The 25,156-nt window shown below is 35.1% G+C and overlaps 1 protein-coding gene and 1 long non-coding RNA gene across 6 annotated transcripts in view; one reads left to right on the plus strand and one right to left on the minus strand.

The window, feature by feature from the left end:
- The window catches only part of LOC123527375 (spermidine synthase-like), a 30,084-nt gene extending 17,540 nt beyond the window's left edge, over positions 1 to 12,544 (minus strand). For all 5 annotated transcript variants that reach the window (XM_053523331.1, XM_053523332.1, XM_053523334.1 and 2 more), the window contains exons 1-2: positions 12,355 to 12,544; positions 6,185 to 6,305 (exon numbers count right to left, since the gene is read on the minus strand). In XM_053523331.1, coding sequence (XP_053379306.1) covers positions 6,185 to 6,305; positions 12,355 to 12,485 — 252 coding nt within the window. In that variant the 5' untranslated portion in view covers positions 12,486 to 12,544. The remainder of the gene's footprint in view (positions 1 to 6,184; positions 6,306 to 12,354) is intronic.
- Positions 12,545 to 16,113: 3,569 nt separating this feature from the next.
- LOC123528199 (uncharacterized) lies at positions 16,114 to 18,532 on the plus strand. The gene is made up of 2 exons (XR_006681919.2): positions 16,114 to 16,285; positions 17,937 to 18,532. It is a non-coding gene; the product is annotated as an uncharacterized LOC123528199 (long non-coding RNA).
- Positions 18,533 to 25,156: the final 6,624 nt, after the last annotated feature.

Below are 25,156 nucleotides of genomic sequence, written 5' to 3' on the forward strand. Positions count from 1 at the left end.
ACCTGGGTAGAACTACCTACCTTCCCTAAGCCAGCAGCATGACTTCCTCCAGGCAGACACCTGGGTAGAACTACCTACCTTCCCTAAGCCAGCAGCGTGACTTCCTCCAGGCAGACACCTGGGTAAAACTACCTACCTTCCCTAAGCCAGCAGCGTGACTTCCTTATATGACAAAATCCAACACCTGAAGCAAGGTTTCAAACTCACAGCAGTAAATGGCAATTCAAAGTCAGTAAATGTTAGGCCCAAGAACCTCAGTGAATTTTGTTTAAGCAGTAAATATTCAAGTGAAAAGTAAGTAGAATATCTCTCCATATAATAAATAAGTTATTGAAAGGAAAAACGAAAACAGTGTGCCCGACAACTTCACTGCTGGATAGTGAAGCTGCTATTGTGCAGACAAGGTCAAAATAGCTAATTCTGGCCCTTTCATGGGCCATCACTCTGGAACCCATAATGGAATCTCGCCAGTTCAAGAAAGGAACCGAGATCTTATGGTGATACAAGTTGTGTGCAAGTTTGGTAAAAATCAAATCATAAATAAAGCTGCTATTGTGCAGACAAGGTCAAAATAGCTAATTCTGGTCCTTTCAAGGGCCATAACTCTGGAACCCATATTGGAATCTGGCCAGTTCAAGAAAGGAACCAAGATCTTATGGTGATACAAGTTGTGTGCCAGTTTGGTAAAAATCAAATCATAAATAAAGCTGCTATTGTGCAGACAAGGTCAAAATAGCTAATTCTGGCCCTTTCAGGGGCCATAACTCTGGAACCCATAATGGGATCTGGCCAGTTTAAGAAAGGAACCGTAATCTTATGGTGATATAAGTTGTGTGCAAGTTTGGTTAAAATAAAATCATAAATGAAACCACTATCGTGCAGACATGAAATTGTTGACAGACGGACGGACGCACGCACGCACGGACTGATGAAGGGTGATCACAAAAGCTCACCTTGTCACTATGTGACAGGTGAGCTAAAAAGAGAAAGTGTAAAAAAACTTTAACCAAGGTGGGGACGCGGAAAGACGCTGACGCCGGGTCGAGTAGGATAGCTCTCCTTATACTTTGTATAGTCGAGCTAAAAATGGGGAAAATTGGTGCACCCACTCAGTTTCATTGATCCCAGAACAAACAAAGTCCCCTACTGGAAGGCAACTAATTTTCACTACTGCAGTATAACATAATGAACTGATATCTGTCAATAATATATAAACGATATTGTACTATAGATACAATATGTTAAAATAACAAAAGACTTGGATTAAAATTTGTATATACAAATGTATAAAAACCTATAGTTGTTTTCATATAGCATTTTTTTGGCCAGTTATCAAAAAGGTATCATTTAAGTTATTTATAGTAAAAAAAATTCTATATAATTCCACATAAAACTCTTTACCAGGTAGAGATAGGTCAAAATACACCTAAAAATTGGATGTAACATGCATGTTGTACCACAGAAAATGGTCTCGATTTTTCCCTACGGCCTGTAATAAATAATAACCAGGCCTCCTAGCAGACCTGAACAAAAATAAAGGTTTTTATAAAGGCTCCAATCTATGGAAATAAAGGCCTTTTAGTGTAAAATATTAAAAAATAAAGAGTAAATAAAGGCTATTTTTGTCGGAATTCTCGTTGAAAACACAAAATATATATAGGTATTTACTAAAAAAAGTTAATTTATATATGGAAACCCACACTCTAAAACCAGATATCAGAAATAGGCATGTTTGATATTATCTCATACTGGTTGAATTATACATTATGATTGATATACATACCTAACTTAATGGGTATACCTACTTTCACTGCACATTTATATCACCTATTTTGTATATGGTTCCTGTTTTATACATTGTACAGGCTTTCAAGCACTATTTGGCAAAAAATTCGGGCTAAAATTAGGGTTGTTTTTGCCAAAAATTAGGGCTATTCTTGCAAAAAATAAGGGCTAAATTAGGACTAAATGCCCACAGGTCAACATGTCAAGCCCGTCCTTTTATATATTGTTGCTTTTTGCAGGGGCACCATTCTAGAACAAATGTGTCTCCAACATAAGTTTTTGATATACAGGTATGAAATGGTGGACACTGGTGCCTTTATTTGTTTAAATATTGAGGTACTGGAGGGGTACTTCTCTCAATTGGGGGGAGGGGGTTAGGGGCTCTCCCCTGGAAAATTTTAAAATACAGGTATGAAATAGTGGGTGCTTGTGTATTTTTTGTTCTAAATTTTGAGGCATAGAAGTGTGTAGCCCCCTAATTTTAGGGAGGTAAGGATGCTGCCACCCCTCTGAAAAAATTTAAAATACAGGTATAAAATGCTTGATTGTAGTGCATGTTTTGGTCTAAATTTTGATGTGTGGTAGAGGGTATCCCTGTAGTTTTAGGAGGGTCAGGGGACTCTTCCTCTGGAAATGTTTTGAAATGTAGATATCAATGGTGGCCTCTGGGAAACTTATATATAAATTTTGAGGTACTGAAGAGGCAATCCCCTCATTGAAAGGGCAGTCAGGGGGTCCTCCCCCTGGAAAATTTTGTAATAGAGAAATGGAATGGTGGCCTCTGGTGCGTTTTTGGGCCTAATTTTGAGAAAATATTTATTCTTTGCCAAACTAGTCGAGAGCAACTTTGATGAGCCAAATGGGGGCACAGGCCTCCTGGGCCCAGCCATGGATCTAGGCCTGATCACTCAATGAAGTAAATCTATGTTTCATGAAGATGTAGCCTAGGAACTCATGGAAACTGATAGAAGCAACCTCTGAAAATGAATCTTAAAGAAAATAAACTTCAATAAATTAATTGGATCATTATATGCATGACTTTGTGCAAAAACAAATTTAAGTTCAGACAGATATTACAAAAAATTAGGGACAATTGAAAAAAATAAGTTTTTTTTAGGAATTTGGCCCTTTTTGAGCATTTTTTTTAGGAATTTTAGGGAGACCTAAGAAAATTAGGAATTTTAGGGCCACTTGAAAGCCTGAATTTGTAGTGTCTACATCAACTTTGCTCAGAATGCTGTATCTTCACCAGACCTTGTCCACTGTTACCATAGTGTAAACATCATGTCACCAGACCATTTCAAGCATTCAGCTCCGTGGTACCTTATGCTGAATACATGGAACACCCATGGTCTGGTGAACACTACTGCAAACACCTACATGTATGTGGTCTGGTGAACACAACAGCATTCTGAAAAACTCAAGATGAAAGATACACAAGCAGTATCCTAATAACAACACTTAAAATGGGGGAAGAAATACAGTAGTATAACCATTACTTGCTTTAAACTGGCGCGGCAAGCAGTCTGAACAAAAATATAGGTTTCGAGTGAAAATTACAGGCTATTTGGCCGTTTTAAAGGTTTTTGCAGAAGATTTAAAGGTTTTAAAGGTTTGCTTTGAAATTAAAGGTTTTTAAAGGTTTTAAAGGTTTCACTAGGAGGCCTGAAGTTACAATATAAGCTATTTATAGTATCAACAAAGGGAATAATTCTAAAAACAAGGGTGCCTCATGGTGGTGAACATTTGTGCCAAGTTACATCAAAATCCCTCCATTCATGAAGAAGAAATGCTCTGGAAAAAGTTATTCTTGAATTTGGCATTTGACCTCCAAGTGTGACCTTGACCTTAGACCTAGGGACCTGGTTCTTGGGCAAAACAATCTGTCTCATGGTAGTAAACATTTATGCCAAGTTACATCAAAATCCCTCCATGCATGAAGAAGAAATGTTCCAGACAAAGTCATTCTTGTATCTGACCTTTAGCTTCTATGTGTGACCTTGATCTTCGACCTAGGGACCAGGTTCTTGCGGATGAAACTCCGTCTCACAGTGGTGAACATTTGTGTCAAGTAATATTCAAATCCTGTTTTGCACGACAAAGTTATACACTGGACAGGAAAAATGTCCTACTGACCTTCGATCTCCAAGAGTGACCTTGACCTTTAAGCTAGGGTTTTGGGTGTTGCGCATGACATGTCGTCTCATAATGAGGAACATTTATGCCAAGTAATATTAAAATCAATTGATTGATGACAGAGTTCTGGACCGGACAGGAAAAAAACCCTACTGACCTTTGACCTCCAATTGTGACCTTGACCTAGGGGTCCGGGTTTTGCGCCTGACACGTCGTCTCATCATGGGGAACCTTTGTGCCAAGTAATATTAAAATACCTTCATGGATGACAGAGTTCTAGACCGGACAGGAAAAAAGCCCTGTTGACCTTTGACCTCCAACTGTGACCTTGACCTTTGAGCCAGGGATCCGGGATTTACGCATGACATGTCATCTCATCATGGGGAACATTTGTGCCAAGTGATATTAAAATCCCTAATGAATGACAAGAGTTATGGACCGGACACGAAACAGACCCTGTTCTTGCCATGTTTACACTTGACTGCCAAGTGTGACCTTGACCTTTGAGCTAGGGGTCTGAAATTTGTGCATGACACATCGTCTTATTATGAGGTACATTTGTGCCAATTAATATTAAAATCCCTTCATTGATGGCAGAGTTATGGACCGGACAGGAAAACAGCCCTGTTGAACTTTGACCACCAATTGTGACCTTGACCTTAAAGCTAGGGGTCTGGGTTTTGCCCATGACACATTGCGCATGGGGAACATTTGTGCCAAGTAATATTAAAATCCCTTCATGGATGACAGTTATGGATAGGAAACGATATTGCGAACGGACAGAATGACGGACAGAAAAGCGCATTCCTATAGTCCCCGAAACTGGTTTTCAACCAGGGGACTAACAAACGCTGTCCAAACAAAAGCCAATGCTCGGCTATTTGAACTGTTGTCCCAGAAACAGGAATATTACCCTAAATGTTAAAATATCTGTAAGTTTCAATCCAGTATCTGCATGCAAAACTTTGAACAGGAGATTTTAAGTTGAAAAGGGGACATAATTTTGCAAAATACAGTTATATAAATGAGACTTCATGCTTTGACCTAGTTTTATATACACGAAAAGAAAGTGTGAAGTTTCAATTCAATGTTTGCATTAGTATTTGAGATAGTTAGTATACTTGTATATCAAACTTTAACCAGGATTTTCTAAGTCCAAAAAGGGGCATACGTGTCAGAGTTATGGAACTGGATGCTACCACCTGGTTTTATAACCCCAAGGACACATGTGAAGTTTTAAGTCAATATTTGCATTAGTTTTGGAGATAGTAACTTGCATGCAAAACTTTAACCAGGATTTTCCAAGTCCAAAAGGGGCATACTTGAAGCTCATGCCAGGGTGAGTAGAACAGCTTGGACTATTCTTCAAATAGTCGAGCTAAAGATATCATGCCCAGCTGCACTTCATGGACATTTACAAATATGATGCGGGTAATGATATGGAGCAACTGTTTGAATCAACAGACCTCAACAAACTGTTTGCAAAGAAGTTGTCCTGCAGGACGACCTACTTAGCATTTCCACTTGTCCTGCAGTTCACTAAGGAAACAAGTGGTTCTCAAGTTATTGGGTGGAAACCGTTTGCTCTATGGACCGACCGACTGACAGGTGCAAACTGCAAAGCAATATACCCCAACTTCTTCGAAGAGGGCTTAAAAATGATATTATGTTACTGGTCTGGAATCTTGTGATAAGACAATGGTGCAGGACAGAATTTAGAGTAACAATACATTCCATTTTCAATTATTGAGATGCTTCTGCTTCTTACTGGATCAGTTTTCATTGAATTTATCAGAATTTTTGTCAAAATCGCACTTGTTCTGCAAGACCAGTACTACATCCAGTTCCACTCATTCTGATTTCTACTTGTATTTACGAGCAGACATACAGATCTGTTGAACCATTATGAATTCCATTCAGTAATAATAACAGATATAGTGTGACGTGCACCAAAACTCAATTCTAAGTAAAAAAGGGGCATATATTATGAGATAATGGTACCAGATTTATAGACCTTGTATCGTAAGTGGGTGATGATAATGGACAACTATTTACATATATATTATATTAGTTTGTAGCAAATCCATCAAGTAATACCAGACAAAGTGAAAAAGCCTCAAAACTTTAACCAAGCTGTGGACGTGGTCACTGATGCAGGGGTAAGTAGGATAGCTCTCCAATATATATTGTACAGCCAAGCTATTTTGAACAGGGTCAGAAACAATACATTAACCTCCGTAGTTATTTAGCAAACAAGGATTACCTTTCTAGGTTTAGGGTGTGAATTCAGTGGTATATGAGCTAACATCTCTTGATACGAGAATTCATCCCTCTCTGTACATTGAATTACACCATCTAACACCAAAACATTGCCATATGTTGCACTGAAATATATCAAAATCTGTGTCTCACTCTGAGGATCAACAAATTACATGACCTCAAAATAAAACTCACTATACATAATGCTTGCAAGCGAGCATGAAAAAGTATAGGATATACTGGCATTCACATTTCACTTAATGAAATTACAATACCGGGTTCTTCTAATGTAAGTGTATTTTTGTCAACTTTGTCAACGATCATATCTACAGTTATCATAGGTTCTAAACTGCTAAGATAAATCACTTTGAAATGACTTTGACCAAATATGATCAATGCTCAAACAGTCGGGGTGACATGAGATTGGAAGTTTGATTGCATCTAAGAAAATATTGTGCATCTGACTTTTCAAGCAAAGTTTAGTGTTAACCAAACAAGAGGGTCATGATGACCCTATATCGCTCTCCTGTTAAGCGTGGCCTTGGAATCATCAAGATAAACATTCTGACCAAGTTTCATGTAGATAAGGTCATAAATGAGGCCTCTACCTTGCTTTAAGTGGTGACCTAGTTTTTGACTCCACATGACCCAGTTTTGAATCTGGCCTAGGAATCATCAAGATAAACATTCTTACCAAGTTTCATAAAGATAGAGTCATAAATATGGCCTCCAGAATATTAACAAGCTTTTCCTTTGATTTGACCACGTGACCTAATTCTTGACCCCACATAACTCAGTTTCGATCCCGGCCTAGGAATCATCAAAATAAACATTCTGGCCAAGTTTCATGGAGATAGGGTCATATGTGTTAACAAGCTTTTCCTTTGGTTTGACTGGGTGACCTATTTTTTGACCCAATATGACCCAGTTTTCATCTTGCCATAGGAATTATCAAGATAAACATTCTGACCAAGTTTCATGAAGATAGGTTCATAAATGTGGCCTCTAGGCTTTTCCTTTTATTTGGGATTTTGCGGTCACACATTAAACCGCAATCCACCTAAAAACTTTTAGGTGTAACTTTTGACTTTAAACTAAAATTTGACACCCACATTTCTAACATCTGTAAAAAAGGCTTCAAGGCAGTTAAATGTTTTAAAGAGAATTGGGAAACACTTATGTAAACTAGGCAAATTAAATATCTATTACTCTTTCATTTTATCAAATTTTAACTATTGCCCCCTTACTTGGCATTTTTGTGGTGAAGCATACACTAAAAAACTAGAAAAGATCCAGGAAAGAGCGCTGCGCTTCATCTATGATGATTATATATCTGATTATGATTTACTTCTAACCAAATCCAAACTTCCAACGTTAAAATTAAGAAGAATTAGAACCATGGCACTAGAAATTCACAAAATTATTCATAAACAAGGACCAACCTATTTACATGACTTGGTTACTATTAAAACTCACTCTTTCAATTTTAGGTATACAAATGTAGCTAATATTCCTCAGGTAAGAACAACCAGTTATGGTAGCAACTCTTTCCGGTCCTATGCACCTAAACTCTGGAACTCATTGCCACAACACCTTAGGGATGAGGTCAATTACAATAACTTTAAAAATTTGATTGGTGCATGGAACGGAGAGAGCTGCTCATGTTCATTTTGCCAGTAAACCTGCATTGCCTTAGCTTGTGTAAGTCTGCTTTATTTATCATTTTTAACTATGTCTGAGTCTTAATTTCTAGTCGTTCGATGTTTATCTGTTCTCTAATTTTGAATTATTATGTGCTTTTAGGCTGTTTTGTTGTGTATGCTTTATATTCTTAGTTGCAAACAGCATGTACTTTATTTTAAGCTTTTTATCCATTTCTGTCATTGCATGTGCATGTGCTTAGATATTTTGAGTTTTGTTATTTATTATTCAGATTAGTAATTTATTATATAGATACAGTATATTTTATTTATTTACTTAACCAATGAATTAGAAATTTTATTTTCATACTCTTAAACAAATAGTACTCTTCAGTGCTTATTACCTTTGTCTTTCGAGATGTACTGTCTTTCAGCTCTTAATTTATATCAATTTATGATAGATTTTATATATGTAAAATGTGTAATTTAACATTTTGATTTCTATGTATGTATATGTCAGTCAAAAGCTATACATAGCTTATGTTTATAATGTTATTTTATCTACCGACAATAAATAAATATTGACTTGACTTGACTTGAAAAACTGGAATACACTTTCCATAACCAGAATACACCTGTATTTTTTAAGTTGAAGGTATTTTTGAAGGTTTTTTGATAAATGAAATCTCTATATGGCTGAAAGGGACAAATTTAATTAGAAAATTTTACTCTGTAACCTATGATGGGATCTAGCTGGTTTTCGAAAGAAAGCGAGATCTTATTGTGATTTAAGCTGTGTGTAAGTGTGATTAAAATCAAATGTAAACTATCTTAACACTTTTTTTGCTCTTTCAGGGGTGAATCAGGGGCTGTAACTCTGGAATATCTCAGTTCCTTTCAAACACTGGCCAGATCCCATCATGTAACTCTGGAACCTATGATTGGATTTGATGGATTCATCTTGGAATCCAAGATCTATTGTTAAAGACATTTTGCAAGTTTGTATCAAATAAAACCATAAAATTTAATGGAGTCTCTATATGGCTGCAAAAGCCAAAATAGCAAATTCTGGCCCTTCAAGGGGCCATAACTCTGGAACCCAAGATATTTTTTAAAGGAACCAAGACATTATGCCAATTCAAGTTGTGTGAAAGTTTGATTTAAATCGATTGCAAAATGTGGTCTCATTCATGTTCACAAGAAATTGTGGACGAATGGCGGATGCAGACATATGTTCACAAAAGCTTACCTTGTCACTAAGTATGTGACAGATGAGCTAAAAAAGTAAGAACTTCAAAATAACAATTTTACGTTAGATTGCAAGAAAGAAATTGTCATTTCACGCAGATCAGCATTTCACTTACTCATGAATGCAATATTTGTCAGTTTCACAATATGTTAAAACATGGTCATAAAGTAGTCATTTCTGTTGACTTTGATTTTTCTTAAAATGTCAAAAACTCAAAGTCCACAAAAATGGCTGAAACTCACAAATGACCTTAATTTATGCATATTGTAAATAAACCAATTAATTTCAAACTGCGGTTTTGAGAATAAATGTAATTTCAACAGTTTTCATTCATACAATCTGTAAATTTACAGATAATCTGTAAATATACCACTTTCCTAGACCTGGTAAATACCATTTGTAGTATTCATATTGATTACAAGACCTCGATATCCGACAGCCCTACTGGTTGTCAATGGTGGTGGATACAAACAGTCCTCAGTTTTTTTTGCTTTGTATACTATTTTCCTTATTTTCTTATTTCCTATTATGAAGGAAAAAAGCACTGCCGACAATATAAGTAAATGTAAATTACAGACATTTAAAATGGGTCCTGATGTGTGCTGCGGCCATTGGAAATATGTCAATTTTATACAGAATAAAGAACAGCTATTTATTTAGCTAAAAAATTTCAGCTCAGAGATGTTTATATGCTGTTACGGATCTCTTAATTGACGTGACCATCAGAAAATAAAAACAGTGTCAGTTAAGTTATGGTAGCCAGATCTGCTATTTAGTGTGTTGTAACCTATGAGAAAGGCAGTGGCTAGTGAACCGTCACCGGTGCAGCAGACCTGAGGTCTAGTGCACCGTCATTTTTGTTATACATGTATATGAAATATAGCTTTTCTTTGAATTATAATTATAACTTATTGTCACCAGTTATATGTGTGATCATTATAAGAAGAAGGAAGTAAGATGATTCTAATTTAAATAAACCTTGACTCAGGGGGCGTGAGAGGTGTTGCACATTTCATTACCTCTCATGAACAGACTCAATCAAACCGAGTCTGTTATTATTATTCTTGGTTGCATTCTTTGCTTCCATAGGATCTTTTTACAGATTTTATTACCTTTTAATTTACCGATATACAGATTAAAACATTGTGCCGCTATCAGATATGGTCTATTGATAGAAAGTTTATTATGGCGGAATGTTTCTTAAGTAGAACGTTCAGTTCTGACAGAATGAGTTTCATTGAAAGAAATGTTTAATTTTTATAAATAGCATACTAGTATATTTATGACCATTTAAGATTAATTATTGTCTGTATCTGGATACATCAAAATTGAAATCCGAACTTAATTTTAGATTCACTATCTCATGATCAGAGCTGCCGATACAAAAGACAATCATGCCCAAGCTAATTATTAAAATTTAATAACTTTAACAAGCTACCAACAAAGCCTACATTTGTAGACCTCCATTTATTGTTTTAATTCAATCTTTATTGTTTTTCACAGTTTTTATCATAGATTTCGTAAGATGTAGCTTTTTTAATTAAAAATATAACAAGTATTGAAACCATAACAGTTTTCACCGTAAATGTACATTATAAAATATTTGCTTGCCAGATGTCAACATTTCCGAATTTCATCTTTCATAAAGAGTTAATTTCTTTCTTTTATGGGTATGTAATTTTGCTTAGAGAAAAACTTTTCACATTGTGAGCCTTGTAATTTGTTAACAATTGTTTGCCTCATGTTGTCAATATCATGACCTGAGTGAAATAAAGATATTTGTATTTGTTAATTGTCAATTGTCACTGACATAATACATCTGAAATTAAGATCGAATTTCAGTTTTAATATACATACATATACATGTATACACTCAACAAAATTCCTAATCGGTCAGTTTTTATTGTATTACTATTTTGTTAATAATGCAAGTATTTACACGAAATTTAACATACTGACATTTCAATAGGTACTGCAGCTATTATTGATTTATTTTAACCGACTTACCGCCAAAGTAACCACTTCAGGCGTGTTGGCCAATTTAGCATATTTTGCATGTGCATAGCATGTGCACCAATATGCACGTGTTAATGAACACTTTTGGCATCACTGACGAAAGTCCTACTAAAAAACGCATATCATCACTAAATTGATACAAGAGCAATGCGCCCGGGCTGTCGAAATTATACAACAAAATTCAAAATCGGTCATTTCAATGAATCGTACTTGGTTAAATTTCGAAAAAAGAGCGCGGATGGTAGATAAGCAACGAGTGAAGGTTCTTGTAAAAGGAATTAAGGTTACACATGGAAATAACCATCAAAGTAACAGTTAAAAACAGAATAGCATCAAATTCTATTGAAATTGTAAAAACAGTAACACACTCGCCGTAAATGTGTCCCAGCTAGCAACATTCCGACAGCTCGATCCCATTGCTCTTGTGTCAATTTCACCATAATATGTGTTTTTCTAGTTGGACTTTAGTCAGTAGTGCCAAAATTGTAAACGAACACGTGCATTTTGGTGCACATGCACTGCACATGCAAAATATCCAATATTAGGCAAAATGCCTAATACGGTTACTTTGGCCAGGAGTCACCAAAAATAAATTAATGATTAGCAACAGTACCTATTTAAATGTCGGCATGTGAAATTTCGTGTAATTACCTTCATTATTGACAAAATAGTAATACAAATATAAACTGACCGATTAGGAATTTTGTTGGGTGTATGTCCAAATGCAGACAATAACTTAAAAAAAAGGATCAATGAAATTCATTATGTCATTCGGAAATAGCTTAGTAAATGATGGATACCACTGTTGCCGAAGAACGGAGATCAGAGCTTTAAGGTAAAACAGTAAATTAACAGGTAAGTTGAGGTTTATCTTACTTCATTCTTTTAGTTATGTTCTTGCATTTTACTGGTGAAAATATCTTTTGATTAAACTTTACATAAAGGCTATATTTTATATATAACAAAATGACAGTGCACTAGACCTCAGGTCTGCTGCACCGGTGACGGTGCACTAGACCTCGGGTCTGCTGCACCGGTGACGGTTCACTAGCCACTGCCTATGAGAAAAGGGGATACGTTGTGAAAACTGTTGATAGCTGGTTCCCTATTGCTTGATTTGAATACCATTCACCAATCAGAATATACCAAATCCGATTAAGGCTGTTAGTATCACATTTTATGGGAAACCATGCACGTGCAACATGACCTGATGGTGGGCCATATCAGATAAAATCAACGGGAAGGCCATAAAAAATGAAATATTGAAACCTTTTAAATACAATGACATCCTGGTACTTTGATTTTTCATGAAATAAAACTTCCTCCACTTTTAACGACATTGCTTGACCAGGCCATAAGTCATTCACTTCGCTAAACCATCCGTCTTTCAAGCGGTCCATCCTTCTTTTAGCTAACTGTTGACAGCTGACTGTCGGATAATCACGCTATTTCCGCTTAACATGGCGCATGCGTAAGTGGAAGGTTTAAAACCCGTTATACGGCATTTCAACCTGGCGGAAAAGGTTACACTACGGTAAATAAATTTGCCTCTTCTCCTTCTCCAGATAAAATGGCATTGTCATGATTTATGTAGGTCAGTTGCTGTTTAATTTCATAGTGGAGATATACATGACAGTTAGGTAACTTCTTTAAAGAGAATTTTTAACGACAACAAGTTACCTTGCACATGTATTTATGCTTATATTCCAGTCGTTATTGTTTAAGAAATTTCATCGTGAGCACTAGTTCACTACTTTTTAGGATTTTGTTGTCGTTTCAACGATCAGAAATTTTACAAAAGTAATTTGAGTAACTTTTTAATAGGCTTATATAACTATCTATGTCAGCTCTGCCAAGCTTGTACAGTCCACACAGAGGGATAAGAAAACTAGTTTTTGTAAGCCATTTTCTGAATCAAATGGGGAGTACTTTTCGATTGCTAATTTTTAAAATGTTTTCATTATATGTAACGTTTAATATATATATTAAGACCCAAATTCTTGCATAAAAAAATCTGTATATTTGCTGAGCATTTGTAGATTTGTATTCTACAGATGCTTAGCAAAAATACTGGGTCATTTCTCTTGAAACTTTGTAATATATTTATCTCCAATGACGCGGATACAATCTGAACACGAAACATTACACTTTCGAGTTCCCTGACAGGACGGCTTAACTTTTCCTAATTATGCGACGAAACGATTAATCATAAATACGGCTTAATTGATCTTTATTCAATAATCGATTTATATTTACCCTTTTTCATCTTACTATGTACTGATAATTATCTAATTATAGTACTAGATCTATAGCAATCTTACAGTAGTGTTATTGATCATTGCGTATGCAAAAGGTCACTTGTCCAAAATCTGCTTGGCAATGCACTCAGTCTTAAATCATACTTAATAGTTGATCCGTAAATAAGTGTGACTAAAATATTTACCAGTCTGAAGCATTTGAGCGCTGGTGGATTCTACTTTACTTCTTTTGATGCTATTATGGAATTATCTTTATAGATTGCAAGGGTGAATTTCAACAGGAATATAATATTAAACCGTCTTTTCATACCATTCTATGACAAAAATCAAATACAAATAAAAATGTTTCATTTATTCTTAACCGCGACATTTTATTTGTTTGATTGCAAATTTCATTTATAAAGTTTATTTGGTTTCAAAGCTAGTTCTAAAGAAGATATATTTAATCTCCAACATTTTGTGCCTCTTTACTACCAGAGCATGATGAGAATTCAAAGTCTATAGACATACACACTTCATCACACTACAAGGTTTGAGACCAGAATTGTAAAATTTGTTTAGCCCATATATTTTCCCATATACTTTCGTACATGTACATGCATTAAAAAGACCGAATCGGGTCCCTTGCCAGTAGTAGTTAAGTACGAGTCTCGACAAGGACAGTTGGAAGTGTTACCGCTACATAATATGCTATATCGATGAAAAATATAATTTTAATGCCATATTAAGAGTCATGTTGACAGTATGGATAAAAGTACATATCTGCCAGATTTGTAGTACTTTTACAAAAACAACATTGCCACGGAACACCAATTGTCAAAATAATTATACTGATGTCAAGTATACAACAACAGCCTCGCCACTAAAACTAATATACATCAACAACCTCTACACGGAACATCAGTTTTCATCATAATAATCGTATTGACGTAAAGATATCTATCATATACGTGGCTGTAGATAGCCAACCGCGAACAATACAAACCGGATCTAGCAATAAAAAAACAGCTCATCAAGAAAAAATGATCACACATTCTTGCATTCTGGACATGAGTTTCCAGCCGGAAAACCCCCATCTTACATGTTAGAGTGTAAGATGACCTTCGTGCTCCAAAAGAAACCATACTGAACTATATTTATGTAGCAGATTCCAGTGCTAATTTATATTTTTATGTTAATTAGGACAAAAAATACATACACCTCGGTAGTAACGCGTAACATTAGGCATATCTTTGAATATTTTTAATTAAACTATCCTAAAAAAAAACAACAAAGAAAAAAAAACCAACAAAAAACAAAAACAAATCATTGCAAATCCGTTATTTTCAAACACAACAAAAGGAACAACTAGCTTCTACATAACATTGTTTTAGAGAGAAAATACATAAAATGAAACTATACAGTACGTTGAATAGGATTTTATGTACAGTATGGTGTACTGGTAAGACTTTTTATGACGAATAAGGCTCAACAAGTAAAAAACATAACGATTTCCGTTTGACTGCGCTGGAACCATTTTATTGGGTAAAGCTACAACCTGTGTGGTCTTTAACACTACGCTACAGATAATAAAAGTAAACTGGAACTCATAGCAGAGACTCGTTTCCGCCTATATATTCCCCTCTGCGCCTACAACCAGTTAACAAATCACAAGACGTATGGTGTGGGAGAATCGACACAGACCCTATAATATACATTTGTGCAGTTTCTTTACAGTTAATAGGCAACGTTGAGTATTTTAAAATAGATATTCATAATATGTATAAACGTAACTTGAACCGGCTTAGTATTTGTTAAATGAAATAGGCATCAACGCTGATTTTTTTAATAGGTATTCATAATATGAACAAACGTAACTTGAATCGGCTAAGTATTTGTTAAATGAAATAGGCGTCAATGCTGATTTTTTTAATAGGTATTCATAATATGAACAAACGTAACTTGAATCGGCTTAGTATTTGTTAAATGAAATAGGCATCAACGCTGATTTTTTTAATAGATATTCATAATATGAACAAACGTAACTTGAATCGGCTTAGTATTTGTTAAATGAAATAGGCGTCAATGCTGATTTTTAATAGGTATTCATAATATGAACAAACGTAACTTGAATCGGCTTAGTATTTGTTAAATGAAATAGGCATCAACGCTGATTTTTAATAGGTATTCATAATATGAACAAACGTAACTTGAATCGGCTTAGTATTTGTTAAATGAAATAGGCATCAACGCTGATTTTTTTAATAGGTATTCATAATATGAACAAACGTAACTTGAATCGGCTTAGTATTTGTTAAATGAAATAGGCATCAACGCTGATTTTTTAATAGGTATTCATAATATGATAAAACGTAACTTGAATCGGCTTAGTATTTGTCTGTTGTCATTTATAAAATCGAAATTGTCTCTCCATTTTGCTTTATTATAAGTTCCGTCGTCCTTTCAGAGTTATACGAGTTAATATATACGGTACACAACTATAAGACATATCTAGATTTTTTATTACTTTTCTGTGGTGCGGTGCCCGAAGGGAGGACTCCACTTGTCTAGGCCTATTGATATGTAACAAATAAATGGGATGAAAATATTTACTTTTACACGGGCCATTACCTTGTTGAAATTGTTCTTGTTTTTCATTGTTGTTGAGGTTTTAAACGATAACCAAACAGTCATATTTCAGTTTAGCCAATCAATGCGCAAAAATCCTGCGTATCCGGGTTAGATTTAATCTGTTTATTCTTATTTGTTGAAATTTTAATTGATCGCCAAACCATCGAAATCATTCAGCTATATATTCAGCTATAAATATTCACATTTGAATCTATCGTTTCAAGAATTCCTGAAATTTAACTGTATAAAGAACCTTTTCATGATGCAGAAGTTTTATATCGGAGTACTGGTTTTAGCGGTGTGCGCAGTCATGCTTTTGCAAGAGACAGAAGGTATTTGTGTTACATAATTTTCTAGCTTGCTTCAAAACTAACTGTTTATTTTGCAAAATTAACTAATTGTCCACCATTGTCTCTATAAAGAGTCTATGATATATATTGAATGTTTAGAATTTCAGAGAGGAGTGAATACGGCTATTAAATTTGCTTTCGAGATTTCTTTCACTGTATAAGTTGTAGCCTTTACTTTCTTGTCTGCAGCACTACTCGCAGCTTCCATATACTGATAGTTAATCGTTTACGTATTTATGTTGAAATCATAAATGAATTTATTTGAACAAAAGATCAATAAAATGGCCAAAGGAACACTTAGATTATTTTAAAATGTAACATCATAATCTAGCAATTCCATGCGTTATGGGGAAACCTCTGACAATAAAACTGATTCTGTGCACCTTAGTAGTATTCCTTAAAAGATAAATTCATACCCTTTTAACATAATGTAAACAAAAACTTAGTTATCCTGTATTTTGGATATACAAATGTACAACTGTGTAATCCACCTAATCCGTAGAAGGGTTTTTCGTGAACTTCGGAACAATAAGTCATTCTAAAGGTCTTCGATAATTGTGGTAAACTCTTTCTATTTTCATATTAACTTTGATATCGTCAATTTTGTGGCCAAAATTGTATTTCCCCTCTGTAAATATTGGGCAAAGTTACAAATTTTTCTAAAATATTTTTCTTCGAAATTTTACAAAAATGTTATGTGGAAATGTTATTTTATGGTAACTAGGACATCCTGAAATTGTTGTAATAATCTAGTCACAAACGGAGTCTGTACTGATTTTTAGTTTTTTTTGCATATAAATACATGAAGCTGAAAATCCCTCATCAAAAGCGTTTTAGGCGATAATATCAAAAGTAGTAAGATATTATGAAAATTTATTAGGTTCTTATTTTTCGCTCTTTTCATTAAGACGCTGTGCAATATTGTTTTAAATCTAAAGAGAATTCAAGGAAAAATCTTTTGACAACACAGGTGGAACAAACAGTAGTTTTAGTTTAATAACTGTTCATCCGCCCTTTCAGACACAACGAAGCATAGCAATGCACCGTAGAGTTTATAACAAACAGTAGGTGCTGTGTCAAAATATTTAAGGTGTAACAGATGATCACCAACTCAGGAATACAAACGTCTGGAACCCCGGGAATGCTTTAGCACTGTGTCAAAATATTTAAGGTGTAACAGATGATCACCAACTCAGGAATACAAACGTCTGGAACCCCGGGAATGCTTTAGCACTACATGCATTCTACTATTGCAGTATCTGCATTTTACCTGTTAACGTAATATGCACGTATCATTTTGCGAATTTTCCCTAAAATTCAATTGACCTTTTCTTGGACTGCACGTCAGAACATTTATGTCAAAGCAAAGAAATTATTTATTTTTATCTATCTAATTTAGAACTACAATTAATTCGATATTATCATAATCAGCGATCAAAATAGTATCTGGCGGATTACAAGACTGCATAAAACATTTCTATAAAGTGAAAAAGGAAAAAAAAAAAAAAAAAAAAAGAAACAAATAATTCTTATCGTTTTCAAAAAATGTTAAAGATATAAAAATATCATTATGAGGTGGAAATGTAGACAACAACGACATTATTATTTTCGTTTTCTTCTTGTTTTCTTACAGCAATCGCTCCGTGTCGATGCCGATTCTCTTGTAGGAGTTGGGAGAAACAAGCTGGGAAGTGCGGTGGTTTGAAAAGCAAGAAATGTTGTCCCAAATCTCCCTGTATGTGTCGGCGATTCTGCCGTCACTGGGAAAAGAAATCTGGAACATGTGCTGGCTTCTTTAAAAATAACTGTTGTCCAAAGTAATATTTTGGATGCAGTTTTACAATTATTTTCTAGCAATATCAAAACCATATAAAATGTCTTTACAGAATCAGATATTGAAATGTTCATTCACCCGGGAAGAATATCCTTGCTGTGATTTTTTTTTATTAAACATGGTATTTCAAGTGTCTATAACTTTGATATGTATCAAGGTGTGATTCACCGATGATGAATGTTTTGTACGATATTATTAGTAAAATATTTCACATGCTGAATAAAAAAAAAGCATTATAAAAAACTGAAAATTTAAGGCTGTTAAATATATATTTTTAATTGTTACAGGAAATGTCTTTTGCAATTTGTTCACCTCATTTATATCTTTCGTTTTTAATTTTCCGTTCATAATGCATATGTAATTAGCTTGATATATATTAAACATGAAAATCTCAACCGTTTTCTTGTTTTCTGTAAGTCAATTCGTTTCCGTTTTGCCTTGCCGTTTAGTCCATTAAATAAAAGTTGCCGGGAGCGACTCAAAGTTCATGATTTGGACAGATTTACTTGGGATCCGAGGGTATGTGGCTTGAAACAATAACGTCAGTTATTCTGATTGATATCTGATGCATTTATTATGTTAAATTTCGATTTCATATCAAGAGCTGATCTGTTTTTCCCCAGTCCCCATCTTAACAATTACCTTACTAATATATTGTTAAATATAGTCTGTGATCGAAACGAGTCTAAAACTCTTCCAAAATGATTTTTTGCCATCTCTTTCTAAATGTATCCCTGATGCACCAAACTCACATATTTCTTAAATATGTTTTAAACCGTAATATTATAAGATTCTTTCCGAACTGGTTGTAGGTGCAGATGGGAACTTTCGGCCTCAGAGGTTTTGATTTAACCATATTTTATTGCTTCTGAACACATAATACACAGCACATATACATAATAGGTAACAAAAGCAAATGGGCTGGGCTACAAGTTATAACAATATTAGATTTCAGCCCGTCTCAAGTGCGTAACATTAATGGCAAATGAAAAATGAACGAGTGTATTAGTTAAATTTAGCATTCCTTAAAGATATTATGATATATTTCAATGATATTAATAATAATTACAATGATAAGAAGAGAAAGAAGAAGAAGAAGAAGAAGAAGGAAATAATAATGATGATGATATCAATGATAATAACAATAATGATAGCAATAATAGTAATTATAATAATAATTAAACGATTATAAATAATAAGTTTTAGAAATAGTGAAGTTATGGTTGTAATCATGATAGTTGCGTTAATGAAGAAAAGGAACAAATATTCTGCTTCATATCTCCGAGTGTCTACCCAGTAATCACATACATCCTGTCCCAAAGTAAAGTTAAAATGACAAGAGGACATAAGACATACATTATGTACAGTGGAAACGTCTTGTGTGTGTCACGGTATAGAACTTGAATATTAAAACGGGGAGAAGGTGTGTAGGCGGCCGGGTAGCTCAGTCGGTGAAGCATCGGAACGGTATTCCGTGGCCCCGGGTTCGAGTCCCGGTCTGGCTGCACATTTTTCTCACCCTGTGACATTTGGCGCCCAACGTGAGGCCAGTTGTCACGGTTCGCTTCGGTAGAGCTTAGCACATGTTGCTACTTGAGCTGACCTTTGTCTATACGTGGCAACATATTTGTTTGCATGGGCAGAGGGTTCTACCTTCCAGACTCTACTGGCAAGAGGGCTGTAATGATAATAAATAATATATCATAGATATATATTTATTCAACAACAACAATGATGTACGTGTATATCACTTATCGTAGCGGTGGCGAGTGCAATGATCCATCACTTTATTTTATAACATCATTATTGTAATGTTATGGGTGGCGAGTTAGTATCATGTTAGTGAACGTATAACGGAATCATGTATAGGGCAATATAAACGATCAAAATGTAGGAGATAAGGCCAGGAGTTTGATTGTAATACGCTGGACTTGTAGTAATAACTGAGTTATTTCCCCTTAATAGTAAGGCTTTAGGAAAAGGGAAAAATATAAACGAAAACAACAGGCTGAATAAATATCATGTTTTATAACTGTTTTATTCAATACAATGGATGGAAAATATTTGTCCCTAAGACAAGTGTTTGATATAGTTTTGAACTTCGATGAAAAGAGTATAGAAATATTATCTTTGCCGTATAATAGCTTATTGACACTTAGTGGATGGAATAATCTTGTTTTGGAAAAAAAGTTCTCTTCTTTGATGTGAAAAACGAGTGCATTTAAAAAAAAATAGTGTTCTACATCTTCCGTTTCGGATCCGCAGTCGCACATTGGATTTTCTCTGATGTGATTAATAAACAAGTCGGCGTTTAGATTACTGCACTTGTTTCGTATCCTACCTGACGAGTTTCGATAGTCAAATCATTCCAACTCAACTTTATTGCTGAGGGAATAGTAGACTGAAAGTAAATTTCAATACGCTAAAACTTATTTGGCTAAAATTTCAAAATCGGCATAATTTCTTAAATTGTATAGATTTAAGTCATTTACGGTAAATCGGAATAAATCTAGTTGATATGTTGGCAGATTATTATTTTTTCCTTTGTTTAGTAAAATTATTTTTTGTATTTTTATACGGTCAGACAGAGAAACCCAACCAATTTCGTTAAGAAGTATTTCTATTGATGCTGAACGCGTTAATTCAGTAACAATATGTGCTGCTTCAAGTTGGATCTTTTCTAAATGATCTTTTTCACAATTCGCACAGTTATCCCAAACAACAGAGGCATATTCTAGGACTGGTCTCAAATAAGCTATATAGATTTTATTTAAGGTGTGCCTTCTAAGTTTAAATTTCAACGTTCAAATAGATCCTAGAATTTTTCATGCTGACTTTACAATATTTGGAGAGCGTTATGCCAAGATGTTTGTGATGTTCGAACAATTTTAACTGAGTATTTTCAAACAAAAGATTAGGACATTGTCTACGCACGATGGAAAAGAACAAAGCTTCTGATTTTGTAGGAATAAATGTAACCAGCCATTGTTTTGACCATTCTGATATATCTATAAGGTCAGAATTTAGAGAAAGTTCAATTTCGTGTATATCGGAAGATAAAGCGGCTAGAGAGCTATCATCTGCAAATAATCATGTTGTCTTCGATGTCGTTAACGTATATAAGAAAGAAAAGAGGACATAACACTGAGCCTTTGGGAACGCCAACTTTAAGCTCTTTAAAGTCTGAGAAAGAGGAGTTAAAGAAAACTTTTTGACAGCGATTTGAAAAAAAGTGTTCAATCAATTTGCCTGAAAATATGTTGCCTAAGTTTAAAAGGAAGACCCTTATGCCAAACTCTATCAAAGGCTTTTGATATAATACAGACGACTATGCATCTTGCCTTTTACTCGTCAAAATGCTTGCAAATTTGATTATATATGAGTTGAAAAACTGTGGAATGTCCTTGTAGAAACCCTGATTGAGTTTTGTATATTGAATTGTTTGACATTAAAAAATTGTGCGTATACTTGAAAATAACACGCTCCATGACTTTACCTACACAGCTGATTACAGAGATTGGTCTATAGTTAGAGGGGGTGATACTTTCTCCTTTTTTGAAAAGTGGTATAACATTAGCTTGTTTCCAACAATTTGGGTAAATACCTCCTTGTACGGACCTGTTGAATAAAATATTAAGAGTTTTTTAACTGTGGATGCTGTCCTTTTTAACAAACAATGGCTTATTTCGTCGGGTCCGGATGCTTTGTTTAATTGCAGGTTAGAATAACATCAAATATATCTTGTTCCGAAATTGTTATATCATTTAGTAGAGATCTGTCTTGGCAATAAAAGATGGAAGAGAAACGTTCGAATAATCTACATTTGAAATAGACACAAATTAATTATTCAAAGTATATGCCGTTTCCATATCAGACACAGAAAAGTTTGATCATTATTAATAAGGGTTGGGATGCTGTTATTTCCTTTTGAGTTTTCTTTGACTAACATTTTGACAATTTCTATGTCTATGTCTATGTTATACTGCTTAACAATCGTTATCGATTATAACTAGCAGGCGCTTAGTCAGGGATAGCTGTTAAAATTAATAAGAATACAGAGATTATGTGCGTCTAAAAGATAAAGTAAACGAGCTATTTTACAGGTCAGGTTAAAAAGTAAAAGCAGGAAGTTGAATTAGAACTGATAGAAGGGTGGTAGCTGCCCAGCAAATACTTCTAAGCTGGGACTAGCTTGCAAAGACACAGGGAGACTGTTCCACAGACGTATGCTTCTGAGAAAAAAGGACTTTGCATGATAATGTGTCTTTGAATACGGTATCAAGTAGTTCAAGTTTCTAGTAGGTCTAAGGTGACTGTGGTCAACAAAAACAAGGTGTTGTTGGATCTTGTATAACATAGTAAGTGAGCTGATCTAACGGCGTTGTTCTAGGGTTTGCCAGCTTAGTTCATTTATCATTTCGGAGACACTACTGGTGTAATTGTAGTCATTATAGACATACCTTGCTGCTAATCTTTGAACTTGCTCAATTTTATGGGTTAGGTATTTTTGCCATGGATGCCATATGGTGGAACAGTACTCTAACTGGGGTCTAACATAGGTTTTATATGCAACCTCTTTGACTCTTTTATTTGGGGTTTCGACATTACGTTTGAGGAATCTTAGGGATTCTTTTTGCTTTGGATGTTACATTATTGATATGATTGGTCCATGATAGGTCTTTACTAATGGTTACGCCTAAATATTTGGCAGAATCCTCCGATTTTTACTCGATGTCATGCAGCTTATAAGGGAATATTACAGGGTTTCTTTAGCGACTGACACTTAGAACTTCGCACTTATCTGGATTGAATTCCATGGACCAATCAGACTCCCAGATTTCGAGACTGAAAAGGTCTTGCTGTAGAGCTTGGGCATCACTGTTTGATTTGACCGTAACATAGACTATTGTATCATCTGCAAACAGCCTCACCTTACCTTTAACACTTTCAGGCAGATCATTTATGTACGAGAGGAAGAGGCAAGGTCCGAGGACCGATCCTTGTGGGACACCAGAGAGGACGGGGAGATTGTCTAAATTGTGACCTTCGACGACAACTACTGAGTGCGACCCTGAAGGAAGGACTTGACCCATGAAGTGACCTGTGGATTAACACCTAGTCTTTGTAACTTGTGAACTAGTTTGCGATGATCTACCTTATCGAAAGCTTTGCTTTATCTGTTTGTTGACCTTGTTCTAAGCTGTCACTGACTTCTTGGGAAAAACATATTAGCTGGGTTTCACCGCTGTGTTTTGACCTGAAACCATGTTGGTAGGGGCTGAGAATGTTAAACTGATCATAGAAGGACATGATGTTGGAAACAAGAATGTGTTCCATTAACTTTGAGGCAATACATGTGAGGGATATGGGGCGATAATTAGAGGGTTTACACTTAGGGCCTTTTTTATATGCAGGGGCAATGACTGCATGCTTCCAGTCATTGGGGACAATACCATTATTGAGGGAGATTTGGAATATGTAGGTAAGGACAGGGGCTATTTCTAAGTACAGTTCCTTCAATAACCTAGGTGGTAGTTCATCTGGGCCAGAGGTTTTACTTGGATCCAGGTTTTTAAGGAGCTTTTCTACACCTTCCTGGGATATGTTGACCTTGGGCATGACTGGTTTATTTACAGGGGTTAGCAGTTGTTTGCATGACTGGGCGAGGCTTAGGGGCTGAGTCCGTGAGAAAACTGACTCAAATTGCCGATTGAGTATGTTTGCTTTTGCTGTCGGAGCGACAAATGTTTGACCTTCACTTTTAAGAGGAGCAACACCACTATTTTCTGTCCTATTCGATTTGACAAATGAGTAACACTTTTTGTTTTGATCTGGTTTGGAGTCGGCAGTGAAGATTATGGTGTCTAAATACTGCCAGTAGCTATCCCAAATATCTTTTTGTATTTTTCCCTTTAAGCATTTATATTCTTTGACCAGTTTTTCATAGTGGGAGTGGGACTTTGAACTTTGTATTTTGGAATACAGACGGCCCCGTTTCCTTATTTGCCTAATGATGGCAGGAGTAACCCATGCGAGATCATGACGGACTTTAGTACATCTAGTTGGGATGTGGATAGAGCTAAGGCGGTTTAGCTCATCCTTAAATGATGACCAAGCCGTGTTTGGATCAGTGTGATTTGCTGCAAGAAACTGCTTTGAAAACATTTCAAAGTCTTGTTTGAGGCCATTCCAGTTTGCTTTCTTGTAGCATTTCATTTTTCTGAGCTGTTGTATAGGGAGGCCTCTATTAACCTTTATCTCGTGAAAGACAATTTCCCAATCGATCATGTTGTTGCAAGGTTTTCCGTATTTCTGAATTGTACCAAGGCTTGTCATTAGGACGGACAGTAACAAAAGATGACGGTATGTATACATGTTTTTGCTAATTTTAGAAATTTGTTAAAAATAAGAGTCGCATGCATTATTTAGAGTATCGTTGTATAAGAAGGGCAAATTAGTTGTTTGTATCAGATTATTAAACATTTCAAAATTTGCGCGTTTATAATTCCATACTTTTCTTTTAAAAGGTATATTATATTGGAGGTTAATCTCGATATTTACATATGTACCGTAATGGCCGCTTATGTAATTATCTGTTTTCAAAATACCATCCTTATACACGGGAATGCCATCTGAAACAGTTATAGGGTCAATTAAAGTACTAAAGTTATGAGAGACGCAAGTTACTTCTGTCATAAAATTAGTCATGTTGTATATCATGAGCAGGTCGCTAAATTTTGTATTGGTATCACTAAGTTGATTATCATTTACATCTCCAATAAGAATAATGTTATTTGATATTTCGGTAGCTTTATCAATACAAACAGCCAATGTTTCTAAAAAATTAACAGTATAATTTGGTGTCTGTAAATAGTGCCAGTAAGGAATGTACTGTTACGATCTTTAATTTCTATCCATAGGGATTCTGGCAATATGTTTTCTGATTCTATTTTTTTTCTTCTCAAAGTGGATGAAAGGTAGATTAGATATCCCCCAGAATGCGAGGTGTTGTCTTTACG

Source organism: Mercenaria mercenaria, chromosome 14, assembly GCF_021730395.1.
Source record: "Mercenaria mercenaria strain notata chromosome 14, MADL_Memer_1, whole genome shotgun sequence".
Classification (NCBI taxonomy): domain Eukaryota; kingdom Metazoa; phylum Mollusca; class Bivalvia; order Venerida; family Veneridae; genus Mercenaria; species Mercenaria mercenaria.